Genomic DNA, 16,546 nt, shown 5'->3' with positions numbered 1-16,546 from the left:
CTCAAGCAAAATATAAAAAATCATTCGAAAATTCAATTACTATTTTCTATGCAAAGTTGCACATATCTGGATGAATCTGAATGAATCTTAAACCCAATAAGACCCTATTTGCCTCTACATGCAATTGCCTATCTATTGACACCACACACGACCTTGAACGTCTAGTGTACCGTACCTGGAGAAATTTCAATCTGAAAAATGCGAGTTAACGGTTTTGGATTACTTCGACAGAAACGTCGATGAATTTTTTCAAAAGTCGTTTTGGCTTGTAGGGTCAAGTACCTTCCTAGACACATATAAAAAAGTCCAATGGGAAGTGCGTCTACAAGTAGTAGAACGGTCATTATCGTGGAACTAACTAACACAAGGCCATTCGATTAAAATCGGTCTTTATTTTACCAAAAAAACGATTTGTAGTTACAACACCCTCTCCAGTTCTCCTTAAAATCAAATGCATATTTCTACCGCAGCTTCAAATGTCCTCACTTTTGTTTCAGAACCAATTCTTTCTGAGCGGCAGCAACGCTTCGCATACCAGCTTCGACAACGTTCAGATTATTTTTCCACAGACACAGAAGATCATGTAATTGTTGCCATTGTGGTCGGCCAAATGTTCGATGCATCGTGCTCGAAATGTGAACCTTACGGTTCTTTTGGTCCATGCGGGCTCGAACTAATTTCGTTTTCAAAACTGAAATTTGGAAACGAAAATGTTTCATTTGAAAGGATTTCGATTGATAAAAGCTGTTGATTTTACCTTCAATGATGAATGGCTCAACCTCTTCCTCCTTGATTTGAAGTTCCTTTTGCAATTGGTCGAAAGACATTTCCGGATTACTTTCGGCCAGCTGCATGAACGACAACAGACGCATCTTTTTCATATTTTGTTCGTGGTTGAGTCCCTGCGTCGTTACGAATTCTTTGTGGTTTTTGTAGAAGTTCATGTAACTTGAAAGCTTCTCCGACACAAACACCGACAGTAAATCATGAATTAATTCTCCCTCCAAGAACCGCACCGGTTTCAGTGACAACAACGGATCGAGCAAAAATGTATTCGGATCGGCCAGCGCTGTGACAATACATTTCATGGCATCTTCTCGAGCAACGGATGCGTTTTCCGATGTGTAGGTGCCCAACAGTTCAATCATAACTTTTGCGGCTAGTTCACTAATCAAAACAAGATTTTTGGTCAGAAAATCAATTTTCATAAAGGAACATCGCTTGCGTTCTCACCTGTTTGTGTCCTTTAGGACGTCATGTAACAAACGATACATCTTTTGCATCTGTTCATTCGATGGTGGGCAGTGAACAAATTGTCCTCTCAATTGATCCACTGAGATGAAGACCTCACGCACTTGGTCGCATTGTTTAGCCACCTGAACGAGATGGTAATAGACATGATATCTGAGCGGTGAACTCTGCTCCAGATTGTTGAAAAGTCGCCATAGCCTGTAAATGAATTGGCAATTAGGTAATTGGGTTCAATCAACAATTTGAATCAGTTCGTACGATTGGAGGCACACTTTAGCCAATGGAATTTCCGGTGCCTTGGTCAGTTTTTCGCAAAATGCCAGCACAATGTTTTCGCCACGGTCCAGTGGAATCTGTTGACAATTACAAGCATTCCGGTGATTCTCAAGATTGTTTACATTGGGAAGCCGAATTTAGTATACTTACAGTGACCATTATCGAAACAATACTGTTCAAGATGGCGTCAATTTCAACCGGATCCCCATCCTTAAAGCAAACATCACAAACACCAATTATTTTGTGCAGATCGTCTTCGATTCCTTTGGACGACTTTTCTTCAGATATTTCGGCATCTTTGCTCTTCAAATACTTTCGCAATTCTTGTGCCTGAAAAACCACAGAGAAAACAAATTTATGGTAAACCGCAGCAGACAGAACTTAACCTCCAAATTTGGAAATTGACAACTAAAACGTAAACATTTTGGTTCGTACCTGGTCTTCCATAGACAAATCGATAAAAACCGCCGGCCCCTGCATGATTGTGTGGTAATGGGACTTGGTAATTTCGATTAAAAATACGAATTTAATGTTTCCACTCTATTCTGCCGTACATACGTCGACAAGAGCGTGTTGCTGGAAATAAAAATCACTTTTCGGGAAAGGTAGTAGATTTTTCGTATCGGGGCTTTCGGGCAAAGTGACATTCGAAGCCGACGTCAGTGCAAGCCAACGGTTACATATCAAGTTCGAGTCAATGAACGTCAACACAAGGTATGGTCGACTGTCAAACTTTGTATGAAGCGGAGGACATAGCGATTTCATATATTTATATGAAATCGCTATGTCCTCCGGTTTGTATGGACAGACCATACCTGGTTTGTACATGCATTGGTTCGAGTAACTGAAAAACCCGAACAATGACATCTACACCTTCAACCATAGGTTTGTTCAAAGTAACTGTAAACGCGAATTTTGACTGGCCCAACGAACACAGGGATCCATAGAGATCGGTTTTCATATAAATGTTGATGAGGTTATGTCTCTATGGATGAAATTTGACAGTAATTTGTGTTGGATACACGCATACATGCAAATGTGTATGCAAGATGATTGCCCGATATGTCAATGTTATCAGAATATGCAAAAGTCGTTAGTCGTTATCGAGCAATCACATGAAGTCAAACTAAAATCGAATATGTCATTTGATCGATTAATAAATGAATTATTTTTACCGAAATTGCACTTCGTTTATTTGTTTCCGAGAACACAACATTTGGCGACGAGGCTAAAGGACATGTCAGTGAATTTAATGTAAATTAAATCAACGTAATTTCAAGTTACATCAGATTGAACAATTTTACGAAAAAATTCATTGTGTGCGTCCAAAGTATAAGGACAATTCAAAGTCACCTACGTTGAAGGTTAAGCTCAGTGTGTAAAGGACAAACGTTTTATGTGTTTATCGGTACGGTGTTGTTATACGATTTGGACATTCGTTATAACGTTGTGCGTATGATTTATTGGCCTGTGTGTTAAATCTGTTTCGCGATGGATGAAGCTTTATTAAAATTGTTAGCAGATCAGACACTTGCTCTGCAAGAATTGACTAAAATAGTTGTCGCTAACAAACTCGACGGTGATGCAATACATGCTAATAATGCTCAACGATCAATGGATTTATTGGCAAACTCACTCACCGATTACATGCATGAACCTCAAAGCAAATTCACGTTCACAACATGGTATGATCGACACGAGGACGTGTTTTTGGTTGATGCGAAAAATCTTGATGATGCAGCAAAAGTGCGACTGTTATTGCGTAAGTTGGATGATAAATCGCATTCCACATACGTGAATTTCATTTTACCGAAGAAAACGAGCCAGAATTCGTTCGAGGATACCGTCAAGATTTTGAAGAAAATGTTCGGCGAACCGGAATCATTGTTCAGCGTTCGATACAACTGTATGAAACTGGTTAAAAAATCATCTGACGATTTTATTGCTTTTGCCAGTATAGTCAATAAGGAATGTGAACGCTTTGAATTTGCGAATTTGACATCGGACCAATTTAAATGTTTGATTTTTATATGTGGCCTGACTTCATGTGAAAAAGAGTTTCGCACACGTTTGTTAATGAAAGTCGAGTCGGAGGCAGCGTTGACCTTGGACACATTGACCGTTGAATGTAAGCGATTAATGGATCTCAAATCGAATGCAGAATTGATCGTGAAAAATACACCGAGTTCATCCGCGCCGCAAGTCAAGCAGATTTTTGATAAAAACAAAAAGAAATCGGCCAAGCCGGTGGAACAATCCAATTCACACCGAATCAACAATCAAAATTCAACGAAAAAAGTTCCGTATCGTCCGTGTTGGCTTTGTGGTGAAAAACATTTCGTCAAGGAATGCACGTATACAAAACATCTTTGCCGTGATTGTAACAAGACGGGACACAAAGAAGGATTTTGTAATTCTGCCCAACCGAAAAAGCAGAATTCAAGTCAAACAAATTCTTCGGATAAACGCACCAAAGTGATTGCTGTTTCGAAAGTGGATTTTGCTGCGAAGAGAAAATTCATTGTTATCCACATCAATGGAACACCGATACGTCTACAAGTGGATACAGCATCTGACGTCACCATTATTTCACGTGACAACTATGTGCTATTGGGTCAACCACCAGCGGTTGAATGTATCGAATATGCTCAAAATGCATCTGGTGATCCTCTGTCGTTACAACTCGAGTTCGATTGCAAAATTTCCTTTAACAACGTTGATACAGCCGGCGTATGTTATGTGACAGATGTACCTGACTTGAACGTTATTGGTAACGATTGGCTAGATTTGTTTGGATTATTCGACGTTCCGTTGAATGCTGTTTGCAGTCAAATAACCAAGACATCAAATCCTGTCAATACACACGACTTTATGGTGAACTTCAAGCAAAGATTTTCATCAGTGTTCAGTTCGACTCTGGGCAAATGCACTAAAACCCAAGTCACATTACGTCTCAAACCTGAGGCACAACCAGTTTTCCGTCCGAAACGTCCAGTTGCATATGCTGCTGTTCCAATAGTTGACGCCGAACTGGATCGTTTGCAAGAAATGGATGTTCTTAGTCCCATTTCGTATTCCGAATGGGCTGCTCCAATTGTTACAACCAAGAAACCTAATGGATCCATACGTTTATGCGCCGATTTTGCTACTGGTCTGAACGATGCATTGGAAACGTACCATTATCCATTACCAACGCCGGATTCGATTTTTGCTACATTGAATGGCGGAAAGTATTACTCAAAAATCGATTTTGCTGATGCTTACTTCCAGTTAGTGGTGGACGAGTCATCCAAGAAATATATCACCATAAATACGCATCGTGGTCTATTTCAATTCAATCGTTTACCGTTTGGAGTTAAAGTCGCTTCTGCGGTTTTTCAACAAATCATTGACGCGATGATTGCGGGTTTGGACCGAACTTGTGGATATCAGGACGATATCACCGTAAATGGACGTACGATCGAGGAACACAACCGAAATTTGATTGCATTGTTCGAACGAATCAAAGAGTGGGGTTTCAACATACGCCATCACAAGTGTAAGTTCATGATGACAGAAATTGAATTTCTTGGTTTCATTATAGATGAACACGGTCGTCGACCGAATACAGCCAAAGTTCAAGCTATTGTTGATATGCCTGAGCCACATGATGTTACAACAGTCAAATCGTTCTTGGGAATGATAAATTATTACTCCAAGTTCGTCAAAGAGATGAAAGATCTACGTTTTCCATTGGATCGTTTGCTATGCAAGGACGTAAAATTTGAATGGACTGACGAGTGTCGCGAAGCTTTCAATAAAGCGAAGGAAATTTTATTATCCGATTTGCTGTTGGCTCATTATGATCCCAATGTGCCGATTAGAGTTGCAGCTGATGCATCGATTCATGGGCTTGGTGCTGTTATTTTTCATCGATATGACGACGGTTCAGAGAAAGCTATCGAACATGCATCACGAAGTCTTTCTCCTGCTGAGAAAAACTACGGTCAAATCGAAAAGGAAGCGTTGTCATTGGTATTCGCTGTTCAGAAATTCCACAAAATGATTTGGGGACGAAAATTTGTCTTGGAAACCGACCACAAACCATTGCTCGCTGTATTTGGTGCAAAGAAGGGCATTCCGGTCCATTCATCGAGCCGTCTACAGCGATGGGCGATTTCATTGATGTCATACGATTTCGTTGTTGAACATAAGAACACCGAAAATTTCGGACATGCAGATGCACTGTCTCGACTTATTGCTAATCATCAATCGCCATTGGAACCGATCATCATTTCATCAATTCGCATTCTGGAGGATTCAATCAATCGAATTTTGGTCGATGCAATCCGTGTGCTACCTGTCACTGCTGAAATGATTGCACACGCAACGAAAAATGACGAGTTACTTGCATCCGTGAGTACATATTTGAAGTCGACTTGGCCTTCACATATTGACAATGACGTACTGAAGATATTTTACAATCGACGTGAATCGTTATGCGAATTGGACGATTGTTTGTTATTCAATGATCGGGTTGTAATTCCGTTATCGTTACAGAATGAAATTTTACAACAACTTCACGTTGCTCATCCTGGCATTGTTCGAATGAAAGCTTTAGCTCGCAGTTACGTATACTGGCCAAACATTGACAAAGACATCACCGAATATGTGCAACGTTGTTCACGTTGTGCAAGTACAGCAAAAACACCGGTTAAGGCAACGTTATCGTCATGGCCCAAGTCATCGCATGTCTGGTCTCGTGTGCATATTGATTTTGCTGGAGAGTTTCAAGGACACTACTATTTTGTCATCGTCGATTCCTATTCCAAGTGGCCAGAAATTTTCATTATCCAACATCTCCCCCCATTAACAACATTACATCTGCTGCAGCGATTTCTAAATTACAAGAACTTAACGCACGTTTTGGAAATATGTCGATTCTTGTTTCCGATAATGGTCCTGCGTTCATCTCTGTTGAATTCGACGAATTTTGTAAGGCAAACGGAATATATCACATAAAGACACCCGTGTACCACCCACAGTCAAATGGTCAGGCCGAACGATTTGTCGATACATTCAAGCGGGCACTCAAAAAAGCAAAAGGGGAGGAACGTGTACCTGACGTTCTACAGACATTTCTTCAGCGTTATCGGATGACGCCAAACGCTCAATTACCGAACAATTGCAGTCCAGCCGAAGTTATGTTTGGACGAAAAATGAATTCAGTTCTAGATTTGGTGAAACCGAGATTGAAATTTGATGTTATTCGTGATGTCAAAATGGAAGACCAATTCAACACTAAACATGGAGCAAAGCATCGAATTTTCTATCCGAATCAGAAAATTTATGTACGAGATTTCCGTGAGAGGAAAATTGTATGGTCACCAGCCGTGATCATCGAACGAGTCGGCAATGTGGTATACAACGTTGAATGCGATGGAATCATATGGCGTCGTCATGCAAATCAAATTCGTGTCCGATACGAATATGAGGATGAGCAGTCTGATCCAGTGTTAAGTTTGTTGTACGATGTATTTGAAACGACACCATTACCAGTCATCATTCAGCAACCTGAAGTATCACAAAGTACACCACAGCCGAACGAAACATTTTCAACCATTCCAACAATTCCAGCCCGACCACAACGTGACCGCCGTCAAGTTGTTCGTACCGATTTTTCACGTTGCGTCAAGGGGAGATATTTGGATCTTTAATGGGGGGAGATGTTGGATACACGCATACATGCAAATGTGTATGCAAGATGATTGCCCGATATGTCAATGTTATCAGAATATGCAAAAGTCGTTAGTCGTTATCGAGCAATCACATGAAGTCAAACTAAAATCGAATATGTCATTTGATCGATTAATAAATGAATTATTTTTACCGAAATTGCACTTCGTTTATTTGTTTCCGAGAACACAACAATTTGCGGTAATTTGACAATTCGTATGGCCTTGGAACAGACCAATAGAGACCTAATCTCAACTCTGTGAAAAAATTGAAATTATTGAGCTGCCGTTTAATTTTGTGTTTTATCCGGATCAACAATAGTTATTTGTGTCTCTGTTTTGGACGATTAAGTTAAGGCGATTTCGCGAGTTGTTGCAGAACGAAGTGAGGGCTACATGCGAAAGTGCCTAAAAACAATCGTCTAAAACAGATACACAAAAAAAATTTCATGTAAAGGGTCGAAAACCCGAAAAAATCTCAAAACTTCATCATTTTCGGCCCCGACACATGAAAAAACGTTAAATTTAACAGATTTCTAGTGTATAAAAGGTGGAATCATAATTGTTTCTCGTTATGGCGTCCGTGTTTAAGATAAATATTTTACAAGAAAACAGTAAAAACCATTCAAACGTTTGTTTCTATTTTCAAACGTGAACGAAGTGCCTGCTCATTTTCATGGCACATATTTTCACAGGTCTCTGTGGATGATTTTTGACATTTTCGATAACCTTGGAGCTCGTTAAGTTTCACTGGTGACGATGTTGACACTTCTTACATATAAAATATGTCAAAATCCTCACTTTTGGTAACGAATTTTTAGTTCCTGAACGAGTTCTTGGACTTGATCTACTAACTTATGAGGAACAGATTTGACTATTCTCATTTTGTTTAGAAAATGCAATATTATGAGAAAGACAAAGACCAGTTAATTATAACTTGCCTTGGGGTACTTGTCAAAGTATTCGCTTCTCATTCAACATGTTATGATGTGAGTGAGAAGCCCGAAGACCAGTTTATTACAACTTGCCTTGGGGTACTTGTCAAAATATTTCTTTCTCTTTCATCATAATACTCTATTCGGTTCACAATCAGAACGTCACATTATGCCATTGTGTTAAAAACCATATCAGTAATCAGTACTTATGCTTTACTCTTTAAACAATAAAAAAGAGACGTGGTTTAGCTACACGAAGCGTAAACTGCGTAAGAGGAAATCAAGCATTACGAACTCTTATGCCCTTCGCACTATTAGGAGAATGAAGTTTAGAAACTAAGCGTAAATCTAATACAATTTAGTACTTTTCTTCATAAAAAAGCTGCTGTCACTCTGCATTATTTTTTCATGAACAAACTTCACTGCTGTGACATTCCATGGGAATGAATCAGTGTGAAGTCGTTACACAAAAAAATAGTTTTGTGAGATTGAAGCGATTGAAGTACTATAAAAAAATGTGGCGCCTCTACAGGCCAACCGACTAGGCGAATATATGAGTGACATACACACCATACCTAACCCCCGTGTGTTCTATTTTATGAAATGTCAAATGTCATGTCCACAGAGGCAAAACGGAATGAAAACGGACGACTGTGAATTCAGACTTAAACGTTTTACTTCATTCAGAAAAGCTAATTTATTACGAAACCATTCGAGCCCAACACGGGTCATCACCAGATCGAAATCAGCGATGACAAACTGATGACAACACTGAACTGTCAAACGATAAATGTCACCACGCGAGACAAATCGCACTACTTTTAATTTCACTTGATTTATGTAAATAAATACCGGTTTTATCAGTTCGCTCGGACATTAGTCATTCCGTAAAATTTTGTTTGGGGGTCAGTCAACCGTTCGCCAACATCTATTAACTCCGATTGACAAATTCGGCATTTCATCACTAGAAAACTGCAATATGAAACGTGTTCAACCAACGTGGCAGCCTCCTTCAAGTGCCGAGTCTGTAAAGTTAAAATTGTACAACAGTCTGACTCGTCAGAAGGAGACGTTTGTCCCACTGGATGGTAATAATGTGAAATGGTACAGTTGCGGCCCAACAGTCTACGACGGTAACAGGATGATGCAATGTCAACCCGAAAGTGCCACATTGATGTTTCCACTCTTTTTCAATCTTACACAGCCTCACACATGGGCCATGCTCGGTCATACATCTCATTCGACATTTTACGCCGAGTGTTGGCCGATTACTTCAACTTCAACGTTCTGTACGTAATGAACATCACTGACATAGATGATAAGATCATCAAACGGGCGAGACAGAGTTACTTGTATGAGAAGTATGCGAGCAGTTCGATCACTCTGGAAGAGATGTTGGAAGATCAAAAGCATGTACTGGATGCATTCAATGAAAATCTCCGTGCCACAACAGATCCGGACAAAAAAACTATGATGGAAGGAATGTTGCTCCAGTGAGTGCAAATACGGTAAACTGGTCAGGACAACGGTCAATGACATTCTAATATTCCGTAGGATGACTGGCGCCGTCGATAAGTTAACTGATGCAGTTAAATCAAACGACGAGCAACGCATACTGGAAGCGAAACAAAACTTCCTTCAGCAGTCAAAGGACCCGCTAGCAAATTGGTTGGATGCGAAAGACGGATCTAGTGTGACGGAGCACTCAATTTTCGAAAAATTGTCAAGATATTGGGAAGACGAATTTCACAAGGACATGACTGCTCTGAACGTAATTATTCATTCGAAGATGTAGCGTCGGACGATATATTAGCATCGGTTTCTATTTCACAGGTACTTCCACCGGATGTCTTGACACGAGTCAGCGAATATGTTCCACAAATTGTCGCTTATATCGAAAAAATTATCGAGAACGGTCTTGCCTACGAAGCTGACGGTTCGGTGTACTTTGATGTGTCGAGTTTCGACAGCAAATCCCATCATCATTACGCAAAGTTAGGTAAGGTCAAAATGTCCCAACATTTCGATCGATTTATTAATGCCATTTTCTGCACTAGTTCCTGAGGCATACGGTGACACCAAATCGCTGAATGAAGGAGAGGGTGATCTCTGTCTTACCGATGATCGATTGGCACAAAAACATTCACCGAACGATTTCGCTCTGTGGAAAAGCAGTAAACCCGGTGAACCTTGGTGGGATAGTCCGTGGGGCAAAGGACGGCCTGGATGGCACATTGAATGTTCAGCAATGGCTTCCGATATTTGCGGCACGAACCTAGATATTCATACCGGTGGAGTGGACTTAAAATTTCCACATCACGATAACGAACTGGCACAGAGTGAAGTGAGTGAATTCAATTTTGTTTTGCTGTCCCTTTCGCTATTTTTGCCGTCGCAGTCGACAACGGAGGTCATTCATTTATTTAATTTCGCAGGCGTATTTCGACAGCGAAGATTGGGTTAAATACTTCCTTCATACCGGTCATTTGACGATAGCAGGATGTAAAATGTCCAAGTCGTTGAAGAATTTCATAACAATTCAGCAAGCCTTACAGAAGCAATCGGCCACCCAACTCCGTCTCGCATTTCTACTGCATTCGTGGAAGGACACATTGGATTATTCGGACAACACAATGGAAATGGCCGTTCAGTACGAAAAGTTTTTAAATGTAAGACGATTCCGGGGACAATTCCTTCGATTCACTTGATTAGGACTAACAGAACTTTCGTTTCAGGAGTTTTTCCTAAACGTCAAGGATCTCACTCGACACGTTGTTACCGAAACGCCGTCAAATCAGTTCGATATCTGGACATCAACCGAAAATGATCTGCAGACGAAGCTAAATCAAACTAAGGCTGCTGTTCATGAAGCACTGTGTGGTAAGAATTTCTGCTCGAAAAATATCAAAAATTTGTAAGTAAACACAGCGAACACTCGCAGATAACATCGATACACGATCGGCTCTTGACGCAATTCGAGATTTAGTTTCCAACTGTAACGTCTACATACGAGACCATTCAAATAAGCTGAACTCCCTGCTACTTCGTAAAATCGCGATGTACATCACCGACATGATGCACATTTTCGGAGCGATCAATGGTCCTCGAGGTGGCATTGGCTTTCCGATTGGTGGTGAAAGTGGTGGTGATGTATGTGATTCATTTCCATTGTGAATGCAACCTGACATCTCTTCGCTCTGTTTCAGATGGAAAAAACCGTTATGCCGTATCTGACTGCAATGTCCGAGTTTAGAGATTCGGTGCGGGAGCATGCCAGAAGTCTTAAGGCGAACGATATTTTGAAGGTTTGTGATAATTTGCGGGACGAAATTTTACCGAACATTGGTGTACGCTTGGAAGACAGAGAGGGTATGTGTGACAGTTTCTTTTGTTGTTCATTCCGATCGACGTACGAACGTTTCTTGTTCTGTTCCGGTTTAGGTGGTCCATCCGCTGTAAAGCTAGTCGATAAAACCACTTTATTACGAGAACGGGAGTTGAAAAAAGCTCAGGAACTGGAAAAGGCAGCAGAGAAAGAACGTAAAAAGGCAGAACTGGCAGCCCTGTCTGCAGCGAAAGACGCAGCGAGAAAAGTGAATCCGAAAGAAATGTTCTTGCATGAAACGGACAAATATTCCGTCTTTGACGAGAAAGTGAGCGAACTTTTTTCTTCGACTGCCGATAGTGTTGAAGTTTAAATTACTTTTTCTTGTTAGGGTCTGCCTACTCACGACATTGATGGCAAGGAAGTAAGCAAGGGACAAATCAAGAAACTTCAAAAACTCCAACAGGCGCAGGAGAAGAAATACAACGAATACTTAGCGTCTACGGTCAACGGATCCTAATGCTATTGGATCTTGGGGTTTTTGTTCTGGAAATTAACATCAATTTCAAAACGCAGTCGATTCATCACACCAATAGATGCTTAGATGTTTCAGATTTCATTTCATTCAAGATTCATCTCCATTCATAAGCCAATAGCAAATGGTATCCCGGACTAATTTATTTATCAAGCAGCAATTTTGTAGAATTAAAGTCTTTACAAAATCACTGCTTATCGCATTATTGTGTTGCTCGATCCTTCACAGTCTTCAGTATGTTATCATCGATGGGTTTCGGCTTGCCGGTTTTGTCAACAATCTTGTCTGCAGTTTTACTATCGTCGGACACCAGTGGTGTGCCCCATTTGAGACTTTTCTCATATTTTTTGGATTTAGCAGCAAATTGAACATTGCAGTTTTCATGCAAGTTAATTGTCTTTGTCAGCATTCTAGTCGCATAACGATTAACTCCAGAACGTATTTTTAGTGACATTTTCATAGCTCTAAAATGTCTTTCTTTCGAATCCCAAAGTGACGTCGAATTTGCATGCTTGCTGTAATCTTTTAAAAAACAGCTTGTCATCAGTAATCGACAACGATGATCAAAGTAAGAAATTAGCTATAGCCAGAGACTATTTTTGAAAGAAAAAAGTTTTTGCTCACTAAACCCCACGGAAATGAGTTATTATTACATTGACATGAGCGTTAAAACTCATTTCCCGGGGGTTAGTGAGTAGAATATTTTACGCAATTGTTGAAATTTTGTATTTTGATTCGTGTTTTAAATCATCGCCTTCAGCAAACGCCAAAATTGGCAAAATGGAATGTTTCTAGCGTTATATGTTATTGGTAATGTTTCAAAGTTCACCAAACCTTCACAATTGAGGTAGGAGCCTGATTGGTGGCTGCAACGATGTACGCACTGAATAACTCGCATGATAAAACCCAAATAGGATAAATTTGTGTCCATAATGTCTAGCCTACATTTAGGCGAGATATCAATTAAGCACTTGACCTGAGAGTATTTACATGCAAACAAAGACGTAATCTACTATTTCATTCTTTTCCAAAATTATCCCGAATTTTCCTTCATTTTTCAATATTTTCCGGAAAAATGTAAAATGCAAGAAAACCTGGAAAAATGTTTTTTCGAAAATTGTCCCTGCTTATTGCTGATTATGGTGTTTTGTTCTATTAAATAAAAAATGTATTCTCAAACTTATGAAGTAATGGACTTCCCTTGTTACTGATACCGCTTTGCTGATAAGAAATATCAAGATCCCTTGACGTGTGTCGTTTTAGTGTACAGATAGTTAACGTGTGTTGATTTGATATAGATAACTGGAATTTTTCGAAATTCGGAGCCATAATCATAACGTTTCCATGCTTCTGTGGAATATTGCTTTAAATGTTTTATTTCGCTCCAAGTAATCATAGAAGAAGACACTTCCAGAAAGCTATGATTCATTCGCACTAATTATGGCCTAAAGTTCTCCATTTTTGAAATTATTTTACATTAAGAGGAACATTTAAACATTTAAATTTTTAGTGAAAGCTAACACATTTTAACATCAAACGATGGTCGTACTTTTTCCAAAAAGGATGCGAGTCCAAAATTATCATCAAAATAATAATAATTTTGCCCGGAAATGTAGGCAACAATTTAGCCATGTGTAGATTCGTCTTAATAGCGACTTTATATGCTTTGATAAATTCGCCCCTGTTGAGAGACATTTAAATAATTAGCAAAAATTAGAGTCTACGTTTCGGATTGCATTTTCGCTGATAGCTTTTTACAAAAATGCTTTTTTAAATGTAAGACCTACGACTCTTCCCACCACAATGTCTAAGCTAGGCTCACTAAGCTTTCAAAGTGGTACGTTTTTCAAAAATAATCTAAAAGAAAAAAAGCCCACGGGCCTAAAGTGACAGATATGTTAGCACAAGCGGCGAAAGCTTCGCTTTAACTTTCGTCACCAGTAGGCAGCTGGCAGCATAGTAGTTATTTACGTATCTGTTGTGGACGGTATATTTTAGGCAATTTCGCGAGTTGTAGGCCGAACGAAGTGAGGTCGACAAGCGAAAATGCTTAAAATAAACCGTCCACAACAGATGCGTATACAACTTTTCATGCTGGGGGCCTAAATTACGCCTTTGTTGTATTGTGAAAAATGTTTTATTGACATAGGGAAAAAGTTGGAAAATGCCCTTTCTTGGGTGACTTATGGCTCTCACCGAGCTCTGGCCACAAACAATTGAAATGCAATTTACAACTTTTTTTTCCCTCGTAGAACAAATAACTAAAGTAGTCTTCGGACTTCCCGCGCTCTGTTCATAACAGTCTATCACTTTTTTCATTTTGTTCCAGTTCGTCTTTGATGGTTGCGCCCATAATGTTCTAGTACGTGTGGCATCGATCGTGTGACAAAGGACTCAAAGTTTAGGTTCTTTTAGCTCAAGTGCAGCTCAGTTCGTCAGATTTTCAAAAAATTAAATTCTAAAATGAAGGTGACGCGAACGCCGAGTAATATTCCAACGCCCAAACCGATTCGCGGGAAAATTTGAAGAGTTTTAAGTTCAGATCAAATGTCTGCCCTTCTGCATGAGTAAGTTTGAAATTCATCTGTGACTGACGACTAAAAGTCATTAAATTTTCACATTTTAAAATTGATAAATTTGTTGTTGCGTCTGCGCGTTCAGAGAAATAGAAAATCAAGATACATGTCCTACAGTCGAAAATATTATTTCAGGAGTCCTGTTGCAAGGGTTACGCCTCGACATCTGTTTAGCCGTGCTGATAGCATGCATTCTCACAGTGTAGCACATAAACCATTGGTTGACAATAAACTGGATGACGAAGGCATAAACAAGTCTACAAAGAACAGTACCGTTGTACGAAAATCGTTGACTATCACTGGTGATAGCAGTGCGACCGAAAACAATTCAACAGGAACTGTTCCATCAAACAAAGCATTTTGTAAGATGTTCAGCGGCTGGTTGGAAAACACCGAACGAGAATCGGATAGTGAGCGTTTTGATCGATTGAAAGAGGATTTGTGGAAATTGGTTGGGAAATACGCACTAGAAATGCACAAAGATGAGTAGTCCGTAGAGTTTTTCCGGGCAATTATTGTTCATCGCAGCATTTCAATTATAAATTTTCAACTCGATTCAATTTTATGTTTCGCCGTTTTTCGTTTCGTATTTATTAGAATGTAAAGTACAAATATTTCAGGAATAAAATTGCCACCACAATGGCCGTTAGCAAAACATTAGCATGCAACAAAGTGTTTTGAATTATATCGATGCAGTCCGTGGAATTGAAACAAGAGTCGGCAATACAAAAAATTGGCGAGTGAGTATTGGCTTGGCAAATGATTATATCAGTTCAATCAACGCACTGTTCAAAGGAGTGTTCATGCTAGGAGCTAGGAGTTGGTTCAATTTAATCTTCAGATAGACAATCTATTTCATACAGTCAGTGTTGCAGCAAGAACTAATCCCAAACACTTAGAATTTTTGTACAAAATTCTGGCCATAATTTCCATTCACTCAAAGTGATCGCCTGTTCTAGCTTGTTGTTTTCTAAATGTACTTTATATCTAGTATTGGAGTTGAATCGAAACCAGTAAATTTTAAGGTTTGAGGTTTCGAACAATTTGCCTTGTGACTTGTGAGTGGATGTAAATGTTAGTCGGTATCAGCGGCAGCATATTTTTGGGACCGAGATTTTTACCCGCGTATGACTTGTTTGGAACTTTTTATTTTGCCAAGCAATGACTCCTTTTCCATATGGGCAAAAAGAACAATTGCCTTGGCACCCACAGACATTTATCTTTTTAGTTTGAAAATTTGGCCCCCAGTCCACAAAAAGCTAAGGAAAAGCTAAGGGTAACACTGTTGCCAAGTGTGGCAAACTCGATCCGAAGACAAGGGATGCAACCACACAAGGTAAAATAAAAAGTTCCAAATAATTACGTAAGGTTCTCTCTCTCTCTAGTTTCCAGCTGGCTTAGTGAGTGAAAAGGTAAATGATATCGTTTTCACCCGACTTCGCATTCCCAAGACAATAGGTTTCTTCCATCGTACGGTAAGAACGAATTTTGACAGGCCGAAAACAACCACAGAAGCAAACATAACCGCAATTTAAACAAATTTGTTCGTTAAAACTTCAAAGTGAGGTTGTGTCGGCTTCTCTGTGGATGACGATTGACATTTTGAACGACCTTGGAAGAAACCTATTGAGTTTCAAGACCTAGAATGGACCTGTTAGTTAGATGAGTCAATTGAAAACCAAAAATATGATAGATTTACAGACAAATGTAAACTTTTATTATTTGCTCTATGAATTGTGAGGTCTCCAGACGGTGGAATTCTAGTTTGCTTGTCCAACAGACAAAGATTTTTCAATTAAATTTCAAATTTCGGCAATAGATGTGTTCGTTGACGCATTCTCTTCAGTATTATCGTCATCATCGTTTCTTGCTTCCAAAGATTCAATTTCGAAACGGCGATGAATGTTCGGAAAACTGAAATTATCAGTGATTGA

The 16,546-nt window shown here is 39.5% G+C and overlaps 4 protein-coding genes across 6 annotated transcripts; 3 read left to right on the top strand and 1 right to left on the bottom strand.

The window, feature by feature from the left end:
* Window positions 1-372: 372 nt before the first annotated feature.
* On the bottom strand, window positions 373-2,193 carry LOC119066187 (eukaryotic translation initiation factor 3 subunit M). Its single transcript, XM_037168492.1, has 6 exons — window positions 1,963-2,193; window positions 1,678-1,857; window positions 1,510-1,604; window positions 1,234-1,449; window positions 758-1,167; window positions 373-691 (listed from the first exon to the last, which is right to left on the bottom strand). The coding sequence occupies exons 1-6, from the start codon at window positions 2,005-2,007 to the stop codon at window positions 483-485; spliced, it is 1,155 nt and encodes a 384-aa protein (XP_037024387.1). The 5' UTR covers window positions 2,008-2,193; the 3' UTR covers window positions 373-482.
* An 825-nt stretch (window positions 2,194-3,018) lies between these two features.
* On the top strand, window positions 3,019-7,223 carry LOC119066033 (uncharacterized protein K02A2.6-like). Its single transcript, XM_037168251.1, has 2 exons — window positions 3,019-6,501; window positions 6,552-7,223. The coding sequence occupies exons 1-2, from the start codon at window positions 3,019-3,021 to the stop codon at window positions 7,221-7,223; spliced, it is 4,155 nt and encodes a 1,384-aa protein (XP_037024146.1).
* Window positions 7,224-8,897: 1,674 nt separating this feature from the next.
* Window positions 8,898-12,222, top strand: LOC119066186 (cysteine--tRNA ligase, cytoplasmic). 3 transcript variants are annotated; one of them, XM_037168490.1, is made up of 12 exons: window positions 8,951-9,081; window positions 9,145-9,309; window positions 9,381-9,669; window positions 9,731-9,947; window positions 10,010-10,175; window positions 10,234-10,520; window positions 10,612-10,845; window positions 10,912-11,056; window positions 11,118-11,326; window positions 11,383-11,545; window positions 11,618-11,829; window positions 11,893-12,222. In XM_037168490.1, exons 2-12 carry the CDS (start codon window positions 9,156-9,158, stop codon window positions 12,019-12,021), a joined length of 2,205 nt encoding a protein of 734 aa, XP_037024385.1. In that variant the 5' UTR covers window positions 8,951-9,081; window positions 9,145-9,155; the 3' UTR covers window positions 12,022-12,222. The 3 variants fall into 3 exon arrangements, with proteins under 3 accessions (XP_037024383.1, XP_037024384.1, XP_037024385.1); XM_037168489.1 differs by having other exon boundaries at window positions 8,945-9,309; XM_037168488.1 differs by having other exon boundaries at window positions 8,898-9,309; window positions 11,383-11,829.
* Window positions 12,223-14,394: 2,172 nt separating this feature from the next.
* LOC119066185 lies at window positions 14,395-15,273 on the top strand. Its single transcript, XM_037168487.1, has 2 exons — window positions 14,395-14,603; window positions 14,748-15,273. The coding sequence occupies exons 1-2, from the start codon at window positions 14,584-14,586 to the stop codon at window positions 15,100-15,102; spliced, it is 375 nt and encodes a 124-aa protein (XP_037024382.1). The 5' UTR covers window positions 14,395-14,583; the 3' UTR covers window positions 15,103-15,273.
* The last annotated feature ends 1,273 nt before the right edge of the window (window positions 15,274-16,546 follow it).

This window comes from Bradysia coprophila, chromosome IV, assembly GCF_014529535.1.
Source record: "Bradysia coprophila strain Holo2 chromosome IV, BU_Bcop_v1, whole genome shotgun sequence".
Lineage (NCBI taxonomy): Eukaryota > Metazoa > Arthropoda > Insecta > Diptera > Sciaridae > Bradysia > Bradysia coprophila.
This window is presented reverse-complemented; position numbering and strand designations above follow the sequence as displayed.